Here is a 19600-nt window from a genome sequence, read left to right as displayed (position 1 = left end):
TGCATTGTGGCGGGTGCTTGTAGTCCCAGCTACATGAGAGGCTGAGCCAGGAGAATTGCTTGAACCCGGGAGGTGGAGGTTGCAGTGAGCCGAGATTGCAACACTGTACTCCAGCCTGGGCAATAGAGCAAGACTCTGTCTCAAAAATAAAAATAAATAAAATAATTTCGGCCAGGTACAGTGGCTCATGCTTGTAATCCCAGCACTTTGGGAGGCCGTGGCGGGTAGATTGCCTGAAGTCAGGAGTTCAAGACCAGCTTGACCAACATGGTGAGACCCTGTCTCTACTAAATACAAAAAAAAAAAAAAAAATAGGTATGGTGGCACATGCCTGTAATCCCAGCTACTTGGGAGGCGGAAGCAGGAGAATCTCTTGAACTCTAGAGGCAGAGGTTGCCATGAGCTGAGATTGTGGCATTGCACTCCAGCCTGGGCAACAAGAGCAAAAAACTTTGTCTCACGGCCGGGCGCGGTGGCTCACGCCTGTAATCCCAGCACTTTGGGAGGCCGAGGCGGGTGGATCACGAGGTCAAGAGATCGAGACCATCCTGGTCAACATGGGGAAACCCTGTCTCTACTAATACAAAAAAAAATTAGCTGGGCATGGTGGCGCGTGCCTGTAATCCCAGCTACTCAGGAGGCTGAGGCAGGAGAATTGCCTGAACCCAGGAGGCGGAGGTTGCGGTGAGCCGAGATCGCGCCATTGCACTCCAGCCTGGGTAACAAGAGCGAAACTCCGTCTCAAAAAAAAAAAAAAAAAAAACTTTGTCTCAAAAAAAAAAAAGAAAAATGAAAAGCAATGTAAAAGTTTCCTTCCTTCCTCTAGTACCTTTCTCTAAAGGTAGATTAATGCATGTATCCGAATCAGTATATTAACCATTCTTTTCCCTTTTTTCCATCTTAGTCATTTTTCTCTCCTGGCACATACACATTCATGTATTTCATTATTTTATCATTGCTAATCAGCTGACTGTATTTGTATATTTAAATAGTTCTGAGTATTCCCTTGTGTGGATGTCTCGTGTGCCAGCACAAACAAAATGTCTTGATGGTGAATTTTCAGCTGTTGAAGGTCTGTGAACACCAGGCCTTTTGTGGATCTAGTAAGAGTTGCCCCTGTTCTTTGAAACTCTTGGATTAGATGACTCTTCAGAGCTTTCTTTGCTTTTTGATATGGAGGAGTGGCCTGTAGTCTATCCTACTTTTCTGTGTAAAATATGATCTTCAAATGTCTGGGGATTTTTGTAGCAAATAATTTCTCCTTGGCTACTATCCCTAGAATTCCAAGTGGCTTTAATGAAAAGAGGAGAGTTGTTTTTAGTGATGTGAGTTGTTTTTAGGAAAGGTGTGCTGCAGTGTTTTTGGCTAAGGTGACTCACGCCTGTAATTCCAGTGCTTTGGGAGGCTGAGGAGGGTGGATCACAAGGTCAGGAGTTCAAGACCAGCCTGGCCAAGATGGTGAAACCTTGTCTCTACTAAAAACAAAAACAAAACACTAAAATGAGCATGGTGGCAGGCACGTGTAATCCCAGCTACTCAGGAGGCTGAGGCAGGAGAATCGCTTGAACCTGGGGGAGCGGAGGTTGCAGTGAGCCAAGATCGTGCCACTGCACTCCTGCCTGGGCGACAGAATAAGACTCTATCTCAAAAAAAAAAAAAAAAAATACAAAAATTAGCCAGGTGTCGTGCTGCACTCCTGTAGTCCTAGCTACTGGGGAGGCTGAGGCAGGAGAATTGCTTGAACCCGGGAGGCAGAGGTTGCAGTGATCCGAGATCGTGCCATTGCACTCCAGTCTGGGTTACAGAGTGAGACGGGGAAAACAAAACAAAACATAAAATGGAGTGGTAGACCAGCTCGCGGGAGGTGCTGCCCTTCCCTGTGCCATTGGAGAGACTCTGGATCTGCAGCCCGGGGAGCTTCTTGTCCACAGAAATGAGGGCTGCAGTTGTGACTTTCTGGATGGTGGCCCAGAGGAAGCAACACTGGCAAAGCCTCTTCTGTGAAGCAGCTCTCAAAGCAATTCTATGACATTGAAAGAGCAAAGGATAAAACGCTGGAAGCTGATCCAGATCTAGAAAAGTGTTTGATAATTGCTAGAAAAGGCATAGAAGTGATGCTTGCATTGTGTCATAAGTTATATGGTGAGAAGACCACAAGCACGATTCCAACTCCCCTTAGAAATTTTTTTGCAGGCGGGGTGCAGTGGCTCACACCTGTAACCCCAGCACTTTGGAAGGCTGAGGTGGATGGATCATGAGGTCAGGAGTTCGAGACCAGCCTGGCCAACATAGTGAAACCCCATCTCTACTTAAAAATACAAAAATTAGCCGGGGGTGGTTGTGGGCACCTGTAATCCCAGCTACTTGGGAGGCTGAGGCCAGAGAATTGCTTAAACCCGGGAGGCAGAGGTTGTAGTGAGCCAAGATCACACCACTGCACTCTAGCTTGGGTGACAGAGCAAGACCCTGTCTCAAACGGCATTATCTCAGCTCACTACAACCTCCGCCTCCCCGGTTCAAGGGATTCTCCTGCCTCAGCCTCCTGAGTAGCTGGGATTATAGGAGTGCACCAACACACCTAGCTAATTTTTGTATTTTTAGTAGAGATGGGTTTCACCATGTTACTCAGGCTGGTCTTGAAATCCTGACCACAGGTGTGAGCCACTGCGCCTGGCCAAAAAAAATTATTTTTATTTTTTGTAGAAACAGGGTCTCACTATGTTGCCCAGGGCTGGTCTTAAACTTGTGACCTCAAATGATCCTCCTTCCTTGGCCTCCCAAAGTGCTGGGATTATAGATATGAGCTGCCATGCCTAGTTTGACAAAATTTTTCATTTTTCTTATTTTTGAGACAGAGTCTTGCTCTGTTGCCCAGGCTGGAGTGCGGTGGTGTGATCTCGACTTACCACAACCTCGCCTCCTGGGTTCAAGCAATTTTCCTGCCTCAGCCTCCCTAGTAGGCTGAGACTACAGGTGCATGCCACAATGCCTGGCTAATTTTTATACTTTTAGTAGAGATGGGGTTTCACTATGTTGGCCACGCTGGTCTCGAACTCCTGACCTTGTGATCCACCCGCCTTAGCCTCCCAAAGTGCTGGGATTACAGGCGTGAGCCACCTCGCCCAGTGACAAAAATTTTTATCATTTTTCCCACTGATTATGAGATTGCTTTGTGTGATCATACACTGATGGGCAGGACAATTGCTGCCTCTGTTTTCCATTTGGCCTCTTATGTAAAACATTTGCAGACCCTTGTTCTAGAAAAGCATGGGTGGGAGCAGGAGGAGGAGAAGCATTTCAGGAGTGGCTTTGGGCTTTCCTGTCCTGCATGTGGTGAGGCAAGAAGCTCTGGTGCCTCAGCTCATAGCACTCATGGGAGTGTGTCAATAACTAGAACCCTAGGAATGTTATTTTGCTTGTTTTAATGAATATAAAAACATGAATAAAAGAAAACCCCAAGTTCAAGGTGGTGGGAGGTTAATTTGGCGGAGGCAGAGCAAATGTGACGGAATGAGGGGTATGCAAAGGGTTTCTGCTCTAGCCATGTTTTATTTATTTATTTTTGGAGAACAGAGTCTTGCTTTGTCATTCAGGCTAGAGTGCAGTAGTGCGATCTGAGCTCACTGCAGCCTCCACCTCCCGGGTTCAAGCGATTCTTCTGCCACAGCCTCCTGAGTAGCTGGGACTACAGGTGCCTGCCACCACGCCCAGCTAATTTTGTTTTTGTATTTTTAGTAGAGATGGGGTTTCACCATTTTTCCCAGGCTGCTCTCGAACTCCTGACCTCAAGTGATCCACCCACCCAGCCTATTCATATATATTTTACTCCTTGAAAAATGTTAAAATTTGATGACATTGAGATGTGGACATACTAGACATGGGGTATTTTCTGTACTCCTCAGCATATTTGAAATACTTCATTAAAGTACTTACTTTGCAATGTAGAGACAGCTGCAATTATGCATTTTTGGAAAATGATTACGGTACCATCTCATCTGTCTTTTTTTTTTTTTTTTGAGACAGGGTCTCACTCTGTTACCTAGGCCTGAGTGCAGTGGTGCAATCTCAGCTTACTGCATCCTCTGCCTCCTGGCACAGGTGATCCTCCCACCTCAGCCTCTCAAGTAGCTGGGACCACAAGTGCACACCACCACACCCCACTCATTTTTTTGTATTTTGAGTTCAAGGAATTGGCCTGTCTTGGCCTCCCAAAGTGCTGGGGTTACAGGTGTGAGCCACAGGCCCAGTACTGTCTTTTAAAATCTGTAAAATTAGATTAGATTGGTAGTACTTGGGACCCCCCAGAATTCTGTAATGTCCTTCTTAGAGGGTGACAGCAGATCTATCCAGCCGACTGTAGATTGTTGTCTTAGTCACCGGCTGATTGTCTTGGTTAAAGCTCTAGTGACTTCAGAACCAGATAAACCTGTTTTTCAAGACATCATTCACAAAGATCAGTTTGTTTTGCAATTTTACAATAGCTGTTGAGAATACCTGCCAGGATTTTCTAAGTGAGGTTCATATTTCAGATGATGTGTGCCTTTAGCCATTTCTGATGCTTTTCCAAAAGAAAGTTACTCTTCCCTAAAGGCAGGAATTCTACTTTTACTTAGATATTCTGAAGCTTAAGAGTTCATCCAAATTTGGTTCCTTTCAGCATTTTCCTGTTTGTCCGTCTGTGTTTTGGAAACATACAGAATGTACTTAATTTTGCCCTAGTATTTGTGAGCATACAAAATAGCACTTGAGTCATGTTTTTCACGATCGCTTCCCAATACTGTTCTAAGACCAATATAGCGTTTTGTCATTTTGTAATAATAGAATTCCTCATTAAAGAATAACTTTCTAAAAATGCGTCCAGCCCAGTCCCCGTCAGCCTTGGCCGTTTCCTTTGGTATGTTGCTGTCTGTGACCCTGTCATTGAGTGACTGAAAACAGAGGCCTGGCCTTGGTGAGCCCTCCGACTGTGATAAAGACCCTGAGGAATGTTCTGGCTTGTAGGCAACCTCAGTTGTGTTTTCCTACTGCCTGTTGATGCCGTGGCTTTTTCTTCCCATCAGTCTGAAGGGTCATGTTAGTCCCTGGGCGCTCATCAGATCTCTGTGAGCTCATCCTGGCACTGCTGCTTGCCTCACTTTAATCACCTCAGGTCTCAGCATTCTCATTTGTAAAGCAGGGGTATTACTGTGTGATTCACAGTTTTATTGTGACTGTTAGAGGTAGGGCACATGATATGCCAGGCATCATGCTTGGCAAAGGCAAGAAGTATTGCGGCCAGGCGCTGTGGCTCATGCCTATGATCCCAGCACTTTGAGAGGTGAAGGCAGGAGGATCACTTGAGACCAGCCTGGGCAACATGGTGAGACCCCCATCTCTACAAAAAAAAAATTAGCCAGACATGGTGGTGCGTGCCTGTAGTCCCAGCTACTCAGGAGGCTGAGGTGGGAGGATCGCTTGAGCCCAGGAGGTCAAGGCTGCCGTGAGCTGTGATCATGCCACTGCACTCCAGCCTAGGTGACAGAGTGAGACTCAGTCTCAAAATAAATAAATAAATAAATTACAAGCTTTTTGGAGAACAGTGAATGAGAAAATGCGTTGTTGTTATTTGTGGTGGAAGTGAATACTATATGGGCTGTGTTTCCTGAAGGAACACTGCCTCCATTAAAACAAATGGGCAAACAGAATCCCTTTTCATGACTTCAGTTCTCTCAGGCCTGAAAGTAAAGTTGACATCATAGATGCTTAAAAGCAATTCAGTTAGTAAAAGCATGTGACAAAGTGAGATGATTTGCTTTCAACAAGGAGCTTCCTTCCATATTCACAAAAGGATGTGTGTCCTAACTAGTAAGGACAGGCTAAATTTAGTCTCAGTTGGACTTAACTTTAGCCAATTAATCTGCTACTTAGAACTCTTTTACTCAAATGAAATTTGGATTTAAAAAAAAATTATTTTTTGGCCGAGCATGGTGGCTCACGCCTGTTAATCCCAGCACTTTGGGAGGCCGAGGCGGGCAGATCACCTGAGGCCAGGAGTTTGAGGCCAGCCTGACCAACATGGAGAAACTCTGTCTCTACTAAAAATATAAAATGAGCCGGACATGGTGGCGGACACCTGTAATCCCAGCTACTCTGGAGGTTGGGGCAGGAGAATCGCTTGAAACCTGAAGTCGGAGGTTGCAGTGAGCCGAGATTGTGCCGCTGCACTCCAGCCTAGGTGTAACAAGAGCGAAACTCCATCTCAGAAAAAAAATTATATTTTTATTACAAAAATTTTCAAATATATACAAAGCAGTGAAACGTGTTATAAACTCCCACGCACCATCATCCAGCTTCAACAACTGCCAACTTCTGTCTTTCAGACAATGTGTTTTTAGTCCAGGCGTTCTCCTCTTTTTTTGGACAGGAAGTAAATTTATTGGTGAGTATTAAGAGGGAGCAGCACAGTGGAAGCTGTTATGAGTGCAGGGCTCGCCACTTGTCTGGAGGGCCACAATTGGGGATGTACTTAACCCCACAGCCATCTGGGATGAACTGTTTCTCAGCTGCCATGTCTTCAAATTCATTGGCATTGAACTTGGTGAAATCCCACTTCTCTGAGACGTGGATCTTCTGGCGGCCAGAGAACTTGAACTTGGCCCTGCGCAGGGCCTCAATCACGTGCTCCTTGTTCTGCAGCTTGGTGCAGATGGACATGATAACTTGGCCAATGTGAACCCTGACCAGTGTCCTGGGACTTTCCAAAGGCACCTCGAATGCCTGTTTGGAGGGTACACTGGGGTAGTACAAGGTCAGAGATATGAACATACATCTGAAAGGCTTGTGTCCAAGGTCCCTTAGAGCAACCCATACAAGAAACAGGCTGCATTACACTACCAAGGAAGCTGCTGTTTGCAGCCATTGCACACAAGTTCTCTCTTAAAAAAGAGACATTTCTTTTTCTTTTTCTTTTCTTTTTTTTTTTAAGACAGAGTCTTGCTCTGTTGCCCAGGCTGGAGTGCAGTGGCACAGTCTTGGCTGACTGCAACATCTGCCTCCCGGGCACAAGTGATTCTCCTGCCTCAGCCTCCCGAGTGGCTGGGGCTACAGGGACGTGCCACCACGCCCGGCTAATTTTTGTATTTTTAGTAGAGTCGGGGTTTCACCATGTTGACCAGGCTGGTCTCAAACTCCTGACCTCAGGTGATCTGCCTGCCTCAGCCTCCCAAAGTGTTGGGATTATAGGCGTGAACCACTGTGGCCATAAAGAGACATTTCTGAATTCTCCTGGGACAACAGTGAAATTCTATCTTTCTTTCCTACTTTACCCAAGGAACCTGAAAATAAGGCTGTTTTCTGAAACTTAAACTACTGAGTCAATGTGTGATATTTAGAGCAGTTGTGAGTAGCTGTCTAGACACGGAATGGCTTCCCAGGCTCACAAGACTTGTTACGAAGGCCCCGGCGTGTGGACAGAAAGTGTCCAGGCTAGAAGAGGCGCTGGCCCACAGCAGCAACCCAGAAAGGAAGTGTCAACCAGGTGCAGTGGCTCACACCCTTAATCCCAGCACTTTGGGAGGCCGAGGTGTGTAGATCACCTGAGGTCAGGAGTTTGAGACCAGCCCGGCCAACATGGCAAAACCCCATCCCTACTAAAAAAATAAAAATTAGCTGGGTGTGATGGTGGGCGCCTGTAATCCCAACTAGTCAGGAGGTTGAGGCAGGAGAGTTGCTTTAACCCAGGAGGTGGAGGTTGCAGTGGCCCCAGATTATGCCATTGCACTCCAGCCTGGGCAACAAGAGTGAAACTCCATCTCAAAAAAAAAGAGGAAGTGTCTCAGGGACAGATTATGGCTGTGCTCTGGAAGAACTGTCCTGAGCCATTCAAGGATTTTTAGCACCTTCTACAGAGCTGTGCAGTTATTGCCAGTTATTGCAGTTACTGTGAGCATTTGGTCTGCCCAAGAGATCCCGGTGGTGAGAATCTTCTTAGGAATCATACAGTAAACTAACTTTATTCTGACTCCAAGCATCCTGTTCCATTGACACTTGCTTTCCAAGATGGTTTGCTGGCTCACATCAGCATACAGCCTGCTTGACAGAATGCGCTGATGTTCTCACTGTAAATTCATCACCTGCTGCTGTGGTCTCATGTATCCTGTGTGCTGTTAGCTGGGGCCAGCACTCCTGTGTATCCTCAGCACCAGGACCCTGGCAAGAGTGCATGTCTACACCTATAAAGATGATGGCCAGGTTCTGGGCAGGGTTGACTTCACCAAGGTAACTGCCATCCATACCTTGAAAGGCATTTTTTCTCCTTCTACACACTCTCAGGCATCTGCACATGCCACGTGTACCTAGCACCCTTGCTTATGAAAAGTTACCAAATTCCTGCCGTGATACTGTGGGTCACCCTGCTTCATTCTCGGGTGTGGTATCTGGTGGTTCCTGCCTGGCTGCCCTGTGTTGTTGGGCCCTCCCTCAGGTTATTGGTTTTTGTTTTGAGGTGTAATTCACATTTCATACGATTCACCCATTTAAGGTGTACAGTTGCCCTCTCAAGTTTATTGTGGACAAAGGCTGTGTCTGACACTGCTCAGGAAGCTAGGACACAAAGCAGCCGGAGTGTCCGCCAGGGAAGCAGGGAGGCTGCTGACGCCTCTGCAGCCGTTGGGTGCTCCTGCCTTGATGTTCTTTTCAGCTTTGGATCATAACTGGGTCCCAGGTGGTTCCTCTTCATCTCATCTTGTTGGTGGCAGTGTTGCTCCCAGTGTTGGGCTGGGCTGAGTCACACACCAGAGTACCTCCTCCTGCCGTTTTCTCTGGGCCTTGTTGATTGTGTGTTTTGTGACCTTTGGCATATTGTACCTGCTCCAGGTGTACACCCAGCTGGTTCTGGTTGATGTGTAATGGACAAAAGGTGCCCCTTTTAAAAAAAAAACTTTCTTTTTTTCCCCCGCCTGTAGTCCCAGCTACTCAGGAGGCCGAGGTGGGAGGATCACTTGAGCCTAGGAGGCAAGGCTTTAGTGACCCATGGTCCTGCCACTGCATTCCAGCTTGGATGACAGAGGAAGACCCTATCTCAAAAACAATTACATAGGCCAGGCATGGTGGCTCACGCCTGTAATCCCAGCACTTTGGGAGGCCGAGGCGGGCAGATCACCTGAGGTCAGGAGTTAAACACCAGCCTGGCCAACATGGTGAAACCCTGTCTCTACTAAAAATATAAAAATTAGATAGGCATGGTGGCACACGCCTGTAATCCCAACTATTCAGGAGGCTAAGGCAGGAGAATTGCTTGAACCCAGGAGATGAAGGTTGCGGTGAGCTGAAATCACACCATTGCACTCCAGCCTGGACAACAAGAGTGAAACTCTGTCTCAAAAAAAAAAAAAAAATTATATATCATAAAATTACTCATTTTAAGCATATCATCCAAGGATGTTTAGCACCTTCTACAGAGCTGTGCAGCTATTGCCACAATCCAATTTTAGAACATTTTCATTATCCCCTAAAGATCCCTGTACCCGTCACTCCCCATTCCCACCCCTAGTACCTGGCAACCACTCATCTACTTCCTGTGTCTGTTGATTTGCCTTTTATGGACATACTGTACACTTTCATTCATATGAAGTATCTAGATAAGGTACATTCTAACGGGCGACTTTTCATGGTTAGCTTTCTTCAAATGATAGGGAATTCCTGCTTCAGAATGCTTTTTCTGCTGTCCTACTTGCGTGTGATTTGTTGGTGCCTGTGGGATTTCTTGGAGGCATATGTGTGTGTGTGTGTGTGTGTTTTGCACAGTACCAACCTTTTTTGTCTGTTGATTAGTGTTCTGTGGAACATCTGGTTTCATGCCCATCACTGTGACATATTTTGGGAGACACAACAGAAGATATATCCCCAGTGGGTGAAATAAACCTAACAAACATGAAAACAACTAGCGAGGAGTAAATGACAACATCTAAGCAAGCATTTGGCTCTGGGATGCTCTTGTTTGAGGCATGTTTATCAAGCACCCTGTGCCAGGCCCTGCACAGGTTGGAATGCCCTTGTGCTGAGCAGGCAGCAGTGGGTGGAGCCCAGGGTTAGGGCAGGGTGATCCCGTGATACAGGAGCAGACTCAGAGCCACACAGCCAGGCCATTCACTCTTTTCAGGTTGCTTTCCATCCTTCTAGTGCAAAGGCTTATTTTGGTGCAAGTGATGCTTCTAGCAATTGTTTCTCTCTCTCTTTTAAATTAGAGTACTGACCTTTTACAAGAAATGTTTCTGGCTTTTGTTTGCCTTTTACTAAAGTAGGGCCAGATTTGGGGGCGCCTTGAAACCCAGACCCATTTTGGTGTGCCTGGATAGGAGCTGTAACAAGCCCTGGTGCAGGGGTAGGACCTGTGTTACCTTTGGAGCCACGGGCTGGGCTGCAGGCACTAGAGTTAAGAAACTTCTTTCTTCTGATCTGTGTCAGAGCTAAAAAAAGAGAACAAAAATTAAAAAAAAAACAAAAAAAAAAACAGCTTCCTTCTGAGGCTCTTTCAGCAACTTGAGTGTCCCGTGGCCTGCCTGGGCAGAGAGTGGACAGGAAAGGTTAGGAAAAGTGCACGTGAGGACTTCCGAGGGCACTGACAGTACCCTCCTTCCCAGCCTCACTTCTCTGGCTCTAACCTTTCAGCACTAAGCTCCACTTGGCCCTGTGGGATGGGGCAGCATCCAGAAGAGTCCTGGAGTCTGTTTTTGTTTCTGTTTGTTTTTTTTTTGCCTTTAAAAGTCATGTTTCTGTTGAGCACGGTGGCTCATGCCTGTAATCCCAGTATTTTGGGAGGCCAAGGCAAGCAGATTGCCTGAGCTCAGGAGTTGAAGACCAGCCTGGGCAACATGGTGAAACCCCGTCTGAACTAAAAGTACAAAAAAAAAAATTAGCCCAGCATGGTGGCACATGCCTGTAGTCCCAGTTACTCTGAAGGCTGAGGCACAAGAATCATTTGAACCCAGGAGGCAGAAGTTGCAGTGAGCTAAGATTGAGCCACTCTAGCCTGGGCGATGGAGTGAGACTCTGTCTCCAAAATAAATAAATAAATAAAGTCATGTTTCTACACTGGATGTCCACGTCTTCAGTAATGTGAACAGGGGACAAAACACACAACTGAAATACAGTTCAGTGGGTGGGTTGGTGTCTTTGTTGTTGGGTGATGTGTTTTCTCTCCTGTACAAGGAGGGAAGCACTGAGTAGGTCCGTTGGCGATCTGGGCTTGGGAAACAGCTCAGAGGAACTGCTGGAACTCAAGGCTCTGATTCTCCTGGGGGATGCTTGTACAGGTCTGTGTGGGTCCTTCCTTGCCAGAATTGCCCTGCCAAACTAACGGGGTTGTGCTTTTTGTTGCAGACTTTTGCCTGGCTTCGAAGGTGGTGGGCAGATGCCGGGCCTCCATGCCTAGGTGGTGGTACAATGTCACTGACGGATCCTGTCAGCTGTTTGTGTATGGGGGCTGTGATGGAAACAGCAATAATCACCTGAGCAAGGAGGAATGTCTCAAGAAATGTGCTGCTGTCACAGGTAAGACAGTGGTAGTTGGAGCTTTTGCTTTTTTTTTTAAACAGGGTCTCACTGCAGCCTCCACCTCCTGGGCTCAAGCAGATTCCCTCGCCACAGCCTCCTGAGTAACTAGGACTACAGGCACACGCCATCACACCTTGCTCATTGTGAAATTTTATGTAGAGATGGGATCTCCCTATGTTACCAGGAGTTCAAGACCAGCCTGAACTCCTGGCCTTAAGTGATCCTCCCCGTTGGGCCTTCCAAAGTGCTGGGATTACAGGCGTGAGCCACTATGCCCAGCCAGGTTTTGCTATTTAGAGACAATTTATTGACTGGAATGTGGATACTTCTGCTCTTTATTAGTTCTTGACAGTGGAATCTGGGTGGTGTTTTAAAAAGCAGAAGAAACAGGCACTGTGTGAATGTCCTGGTGGCTGCACAGTGGTTTCACAGCGGACCCTCCCTCCTCCTCTTCCCAGAGAGGCAGTGAGACGACAGGCCAGAGCTGGGGCCAGCATGACCCAGCTTCCTTTCTCCCACCTCTGACTGCAAGTCTCAGAGCAGACTGAGGAGGAAGTAGCCTTGCCTTCTTGAGCAGCACTCCAATAGGGCTGCCCCTCTCATTCCCTGAGTATTTGGGTTATGTTATTTTATTTTTAGATGGAGTCTTGCTCTGTCACCCAGGCTGGAGTACAGTGGAGTGATCTCGGCTCACTGCAACCTCCGCCTCCTGGGTTCAAGTAATTCTTGTGCCTCATTCTCTCGAGTAGCTGGGACTGACTGTAGGCATGCGTTCTCACACCTGGCTAATTTTTGTATGTTTTGCAGAGATGGGGTTTCACTATGTTACCTAAGGTGGTCTAAAACTCCTGAGCTTAAGCAATCCGCTTGCCTTCCAAAGTGCTGGGATTACAGGCATGAGCCATTGCGCCCGGCTAAACATTTTCACTTTAACTGGGGGGAAAAAACAAACTATTACACTGGTCTTTAATTAAAACATAAATAAAAATATTTCTAACTTTTTTTTGATGACTTGACATTGTTGCTGTGAGCCACCACACCTGCCCCAGTTACTGTATTTTTCTATCATCTGCTGTGATTCGGTATGAAGGAGGACTTGGTAGAAATATTTTTTGCTACCTTTTCTGAGCTATCCCAGTCAAGAGTTGACTTTAGCAAATGTATGTGTCCATCCTGGCTATTTCTTATCTCCTCAGGAAGGGAGTTGAAGTATTGAGAACTCAGGCTGTGGACAGTGAGCATCAGCCAGGGGACGTGTGTGGCTGTGTGTTGCCGAGAGCAGGCAGGTTAGCTGTCTCCCTAGAGTCGGGCCCCACCTTGCGGGTCCGGAAAGCACATATTGGCATCTGATTGGATGTGATGTATGTGTCTCAAGGCACCCCCATGTGAGTCTGTAAAGAGCTAAAAACTGTGCGGGCTGCTAGTTCCTGGTGTCCTTCGCCGGCATATTCTTTCCCAGGCAGGCAAGCTCTGTGGGAGGGCAAGTGAGAATGAGAATGCCAAGGTATTAATTTATCATGAGAATCAGTGCTACCCAGGGAACAGGCACTCATGTCCCTGGGCCTATGCCTTTAGTCCACATAGGCAACTCTCTAGTCCAATTGCCAGAAGACTGCTTGATGAAAAGAGGGGCAGAATGAGGGGAGCTGGTTTGCCAGGTGACCGTTTAACAGCATCAGGCTAGGCCAGCCCCAAGGACGCAGGGGAGCCAGGCTTCCTCCGTCTTGGACAAGGTGTAGAAGATAAAACAAATGCCATGTAAAATTTATTATGTTAACCTTTAAAAAATTTTTTTTCTTCAAAGAGATGAGGTCTTTTTATGTTGCCCAAGCTGTTCTCAAACTCCTGGCCTCAAGTGAGGCGCCCCCATGACCCTTCAGCCTTCCAAAGCACTAGGATTACAGTTGAATTTGTTAGATGAGTTGATACGGTTAAGCAGATAATTTGACCCTGGAAGTCACTGGGTTTTTTCTGTTTGTTTTGTTTTTTGTTTTTGAGGCAGAGTTTCACTCTTGTCACCCAGGTTGGAGTGCAGTGATGCCTTCCATCTCGGCTCACCACAACCTCCGCCTCCCGGGTTCAAGAGATTCTCCTGCCTCAGCCTCCTGCATAACTGGGATTACAGGCATGCGCCACCACACCTGGCTAACTTTTATATTTTTAATAGAGCCATGTTGGCCAGGCCGTTCTGAAATTCCTGACCTCAGGTGATCCATCTGCTTCGGCCTCCCAAAGTGCTGGGATTACAGGTGTGAGCCACTGCACCTGGCCAAGTCACTGTCTCTTTAAAGTCACTTTGAACATCTTTGCTCTACAAGTTAATCTTAAAGTTTTCTCTTCAGGAGGTAATCTTAGTTCCTTATTTCCAAGTTGTGATGGGCTCGTTGTGGTCTGGCATGCGTGTTGAAGGTCCCACGTAAAGGAGAAATGGATGCTGTGGTGAGAGGCACATGGGGCCAGCTCACTCTTTGTCGCCGGCAGTCTTGGAGGTGCTTTCTCACTGTGCTGTTTATTTGTCCCCTTGCAGAGAATGCCACGGGTGACCTGGCCACCAGCAGGAATGCAGCAGATTCCTCTGTGCCAAGTGGTAGGTTCTTAAAGAGACCGAGATGGAGTGAGGCCACCGTGGGTCATTGTGAAAGGACACTTGCAATTTGGGAACTGTCACAGGCTTCCCTCTTGTGGTTCTGTTGACTCAAAATTGGCAAACCAGGGCCTCTGCCTGGCTGCTGGCTTCTGGCTCCAGTATCCTTACATGGGGGAGTTTACACTGTCCAGCTGACAGAGGGGCCGGGGATCCTGCAGCACTTCCTGGCTGGCCCCTACCTCCTCCTGGAAGACAGGGGGTGGAGGTGGCTGCTGCCCGTGAGGCTTCGGCCCCTCCTTGCTGTGCAGTTCAGCTGCTGTGCTGGCTCCACTCCCCGCCTGTCCGCCTGTCTGCCCGTTCTGCGTCCTCTACTTCCTTTGCTCCCTGTTGCCGTCGCTCTCCCCTTCCCTGTGAGCGATCTCTGTCCTCTGCCACCCCCGCCTCCCCGCCACTGCAGTGCGTGATCTCAAGATGTGTGTTAGCTTGCTTTGTAGTGCTGGCGGCCGCTGTGCCATTCCTCCTTTATGGTTTAAGGACTGCATCGGGCGCCTGGGGTGAGTGGTCCCGATGCACTGCCAGGTAGCAAATGCACTCTCGGGGCAGTCCCCAGGCCATGGGCTCTGGGAGGCTGCCATGGAGGGGAGGACTGCACCGCACCCCCGCTGGAGGATGGGACTCTCCCAGCAGCCACTGCCCACTGAGTACACTGTAGCTCAGCAGCTGTTGGGCAGCTGGCTTGCAGAACGCTGGGGCATTAGGGTGGCCACTTTCCAGCTTTACTAGGCCAGGAGTCCCATGCCTGTCCTAGCATTGCTCTGCCTGGCTCCCTTTTTGTTCCCCTTTAGCCCCCTGCACGCCAGCTCTGGTTTCCATTCTGTTGGAGAAGAACATTTCCCTCTCACTGTATTAGAAAGTGTGAGCAAGACTGTATTCCTCATCCCATTAGGAGCTGTGGCAGGCGTGGTTTCTATAGGAACCCTGAGGTGGTGGCTGGGCTGCCTCATCTATTGCTCTTAGTGTGTGTGTAGAGCGAGCTCATTATGGCTGGGGTGACACGGCAGAGCTGCCCATGGAAGGGGCTCCACACCCCTCCTTAAAGGCATGGTGTCCACACTCCTTAGTGGGCCCTTCCAGCCCCAACCCCAGCTAGGCCTATGTCCTGTGTCCGGCCCAGGCTCCCTGACACAGGTGTTTGTGTTTCAGCTCCCAGAAGGCAGGACTCTGATGACCACTCCAGCGATATGTTCAACTATGAAGGTAAAACTCCAAAGAGGCCACGTGACATGGCTTATGCCTATAATCCCAGCATTTTGGGAGGCTGGGCTGGGCTATCATGAGGTCAAGCGATTGAGACCATCCTGGCTAACACGGTGAAACCCAGTCTCTACTAAAAATACAAAATATTAGCCAGGCATGGTGGCACGAACCTGTAGTCCCACCTACTCAGGAAGCTGAGGCAGGAGAATTGTTAGTTAGGTCTTGAGAGACAGTTGCGGATTTCCACTGAGGAGGTTGTAGAGCAGGGCTCCCCACTCCCTGGGTGGTGGCAGCCCCCTGGGATTGGGGTCAAGGTGACAGGCCCCACCTGGATGCCTCACCAGCAGGAAGGAGATGTGCTTTAGAGGTGCAGCCTGGTACATGGCTTTGGAGTCCACGTTGTCCCTGCACCTCTCACCAGCGGCTCGGCTGTGGGCACATGACTGTCGCCCTGCCTCAGAGTTCCCATGTATCAAATGAAGGGTCCCCCACAGGTCTCATAGAGACTCAGCCACTGCATGTAAACGGCCTAGAACAGGGCCTGGCAGAGAGCAGTCTTCAAAGTAATGCAGTCTCAGCTCTGAAGCCATCATGTAGACCTCGGAGCAGCGTGTCAGAATGGCTGGACTGGCCTTGGTGGTAATTTACAGGCTTATCTACCAGAGAGAAATTTCTCCATTGGCTGGAGCCAGGAGCCCCCGCAGTCATGTTCTAGCTTGCTTCCCCTCCTTGCATACCCTACTAATTTGTATTCCTTGGGCTGTCTTGCTCCCAGAATACTGCACCGCCAAGGCTGTCACTGGGCCTTGCCGTGCGGCCTTCCCACGCTGGTACTTTGACGTGGAGAGGAACTCCTGTGACAACTTCATCTATGGAGGGTGCCGGGGCAATAAGAACAGCTACCTCTCTGAGGAGGCGTGCATGCTCCGCTGCTTCCGTGAGTCTGGGGTCCCTCAGCCCAGGAAGCTGCTGTTGGCGGAGGAGCCCCATCCTTGAGAACCCCCATCCATCTCCCCATCCCTAAAGTCTGAAGGCCTTGGGAATGCTGTCTTTGGGCCCTCCACAGTGACAACTAAGCCCGACAAGAGGTGGAAGAAAGTCCCTCAGAAAGAGCTCCCCGTGGAGGCCTCAGCTGAGGGACCCCCGGGGGCAGCTCTGTGGGGTGGGGGCTGTGAACTCACCGCACACTGTGCGTTCTCTTCCAGGCAAGCAGGTGGATTCTTCCCTGCCGCTTGGCACAAAGGGTAAGTGGCCCCTTACCCTCCTCCTGCCATCAGCCTGCCTCCTCCCTTCCTTGACAAGCTCAGCCTTGCCCAGTTGTGGTTTACACTGTCTTTCATTGGGAACATCATCTTTGCAGAAAGTCATGTTTCTGCGTGAGAATGGCGGGATGGTGGCTTGTCCCACTGTTCAGTGTACACCAGTGTTGTACATGGTTGGGGCTAGAGTGAGTGAGTCATGAGGCAGGCTCTGCTCAGGCCACCTGGGGACGAGGTTTTCCTGTTGGGCATTTGGGGACTGCTGCACATGGGCCTGAGGCTGGCCTGAGGTGTGGAGGGAACCTCCGCTGCTGTACTGTATGGGGCATAAGGGTTGGTCACAGGTGATAGGATGGAGGGCCAGGGGCCAGGGCATTTCCCAACACAGTCTGGCCTGTGTTACTGAGAGAGTTGCAGGTGATAATGTTGGCACAAAAGACCTGCCACGCCGGTCTGGCCTGTTTCTCGACCTGCTTCCCTGTCTGTGAAGGAGCCAGGACCTGGCCTGCGAGTCTGTCCTGTTCTAGCAATGAAGCCTGGTTTCCAGGCATGGGGCAGGGAAACAAGCAGTCTGGGTCTGGAGGGTGGCCCCAGAAGGGCCAACTCTGCAGCTCCACAGCCACATGGGGGAGGCTGCCACAGGAGGTCATGCTCCTTAGCCGGAGCCCCTCCTGAAGAAAAACATCTGAGCTGACAGGCGGGACTACAGTGGGGCAGAGACTATTAAATTTGCCGGGCAGTGGGAGGACGAGGGTCCCCTCCCGGCACAGCCCTGAATACGCCTGGCTTCCGCCCTGACTTCTTTCTTTAGGCAGCTCTCAGCATCCCAGCCGCCTGCAAGGCACATCTTTTTCTATTGTGGGTCGGGGGTGTGTGCACAAAGTCCCTGAGGTTTTGTGTGTGCACGCCGGAGGTAAATATTTTTTACACCCTGTGCCTCTCTTGGCCTGGGGCTCCTATGCAGCCCTGAGAGTTGGGTTTTTAGTTCAAAAAGAAGAAATACAAACAGCCACTCTGCTGGTGTGCACATAGCATGGCGCCTCCTTTTTGGGGGAATCTCCTTGGTGACTTCTCTAGTAGGCTGTGTCCTCTCCAGCTGCAGTTCAGTACACCCTCCGTGTTGGGAAGGGACATTTGGTCCTCAGCCTGAGCCCACCTGGATTCCCCAGGCCCTTGGTGAGCCCCACCCTGGCTGCAACTCCCCTTGCCTGGCTGGTCCTGAGGCCCTCTCTCGTCCTCAGTGGTGGTTCTGGCGGGGCTGTTCGTGATGGTGCTGATCCTCTTTCTGGGAGCCTCCATGGTCTACCTGATCCGGGTGGCGCGGAGGAACCAGGAGCGGGCCCTGCGCACCATCTGGAGCTCCGGAGACGACGAGGAGCACCTGGTGAAGAACACATACGTCCTGTAGACTGCCCTGTCGCCAAGAGGACCAGGGAAGGGAGGGGAGACTATGTGCGTGCGTTTTTAAAAGAGAGCGATTGACTTGGATTTGTGCGATCATTAGGGCTGAGGTCTGTTTCTCTGGGAGGTAGGAAGCTCTTCCTGGTCTGGCGGGGGTGGGTTTGCTTTGGAAGTCCTCTAGGGAGGCTCCTCCTCACGCGGCCTGTGGTCTGGCAGCAGCTGCGAGTTGTTTCTCACTGGTAGATTTCTTTCCTCCAGGTAGAGTTTTCCTTGCTTATGTTGAATTCCATGGCCCTTTTTCTTGTCACAAAAGTGATGTTATAATCGTTTCGTTTGTCTGATTTGTGGGTTTTTTTAAGTATAAACAGAAGTTTTTTATTAGCATTCTGAGTAAAATGTACAAGTTTAATAAAAAGTGGCCTTCCCCTTTAAAATAAATTTCAGCATGTGCTTTCTTTATGGGACTCCTAATTTCACCCCTACCAAAATGATCACAGAACGCTGAGGTGTCCCATTCTAGAAAATAGCCTCTTTCAGAACTTTTTGAATGAAATCCACAAGATGAAATAAATGTCCTATTACTGAATGCCCATGAACTTCTACCAAACCACGCTTAGCCTCACCACCTGTGAACTCTGATTTTTTTTACTCTGTTTCACTTTTTAAAACTTCTGGCTACAACCCTCTGAACTGATCTTGATGCTCCACTATAGACTGTAGCCCACATCTTAAAAGCACTGCCCTCAAGGGCACAGGAGGGGTGTGTGCCATCCAGGGAAGACTAAGACCTTCTGGGGTTGGAGGGGTTTAACTGAGTCCTGGTGGCATCCGTGACTCTTCTCTCGTGGTTTTGCGCTCTCTGCATCTTGAAGGGGTGGTGGGAGGCGCTCTAGGTCAGGCCTGGCATTGCCTGCACTGGCTTTTCTGTCAAGTCTCCCACACACCCCTGTGTGGGAACGGGGACAGAGCACTGCCTGGCTGAATTTGGCCTCCAGGCTCAATCTTGCTGCCACCTGTGGGTGCTCCTTTCCCGACAGTGGACTCTAGAAGCCCCTTCCTCCCTTCCTCCATTCCAACAAAATGGGTCTGGGGTACAGGCATCTGGGTGCCCCATGAGGTCAGGCAAACGTCTGGACTTCTACCTGCCTCAGAGACACAGGAGGTTGGGCCTGCACCCCAGGAGTGGTCAGGTACAGTGCAACAGGCCAGACAGTGCTTTCCATTGCTGGGAACCAGAGGACTTTGGTGTCCTTCCCTTGGCCCTTCCTAGAAATCCCTTAGGGCTTAAAAACCTCTTCCTGAAGCAAGTTGGGCAAATAGCTCATCTGCTCCTGCCCTGCCTCCTTCAACCACAGCAGCTGCTGCTAAGGGATCCTGAGGTCCTCTCAGCCCAGCCCCACAGGCTCAGCTGGCTCTCCAGTGGTCATTGCAGTTGGTTCGGTGTTGGTGAACAAGTGGAATCTACTTGCCACGTCCCAGACACATTGGACCTCAGGGGTCCGGGCAAGCCTGTGGTCCAGGAAAAGGGACTTGGGAAGAGCCTCTCTAATCACAACGCTCTCAG

The 19600-nt window shown here is 49.3% G+C and overlaps 1 protein-coding gene and 1 non-coding gene across 2 annotated transcripts in view; one reads left to right on the top strand and one right to left on the bottom strand.

Annotated features, from left to right (window-relative positions):
• SPINT2 (serine peptidase inhibitor, Kunitz type 2) overlaps nt 1-18491 on the top strand; it is a 31284-nt gene extending 12793 nt beyond the window's left edge. Inside the window, exons 2-7 of the mRNA XM_012436291.2 lie at nt 11359-11529; nt 14060-14119; nt 15323-15376; nt 16152-16313; nt 16582-16620; nt 17877-18491. Coding sequence (XP_012291714.2) covers nt 11359-11529; nt 14060-14119; nt 15323-15376; nt 16152-16313; nt 16582-16620; nt 17877-18043 — 653 coding nt within the window. The 3' untranslated portion in view covers nt 18044-18491. The remainder of the gene's footprint in view (nt 1-11358; nt 11530-14059; nt 14120-15322; nt 15377-16151; nt 16314-16581; nt 16621-17876) is intronic.
• LOC135276862 (small nucleolar RNA SNORA70) lies at nt 6816-6950 on the bottom strand. Its single transcript, XR_010344416.1, has one exon. It is a non-coding gene; the product is annotated as a small nucleolar RNA SNORA70 (small nucleolar RNA).
• Nucleotides 18492-19600: the final 1109 nt, after the last annotated feature.

Source organism: Aotus nancymaae, unplaced genomic scaffold, assembly GCF_030222135.1.
Source record: "Aotus nancymaae isolate 86718 unplaced genomic scaffold, 86718_ANA_hifiasm-v0.15.2.pri h1tg000028l, whole genome shotgun sequence".
Classification (NCBI taxonomy): Eukaryota; Metazoa; Chordata; class Mammalia; order Primates; family Aotidae; genus Aotus; species Aotus nancymaae.
Note: the sequence above shows the minus strand (reverse complement) of the source record. Positions and strands in the feature narration are given on the sequence as shown.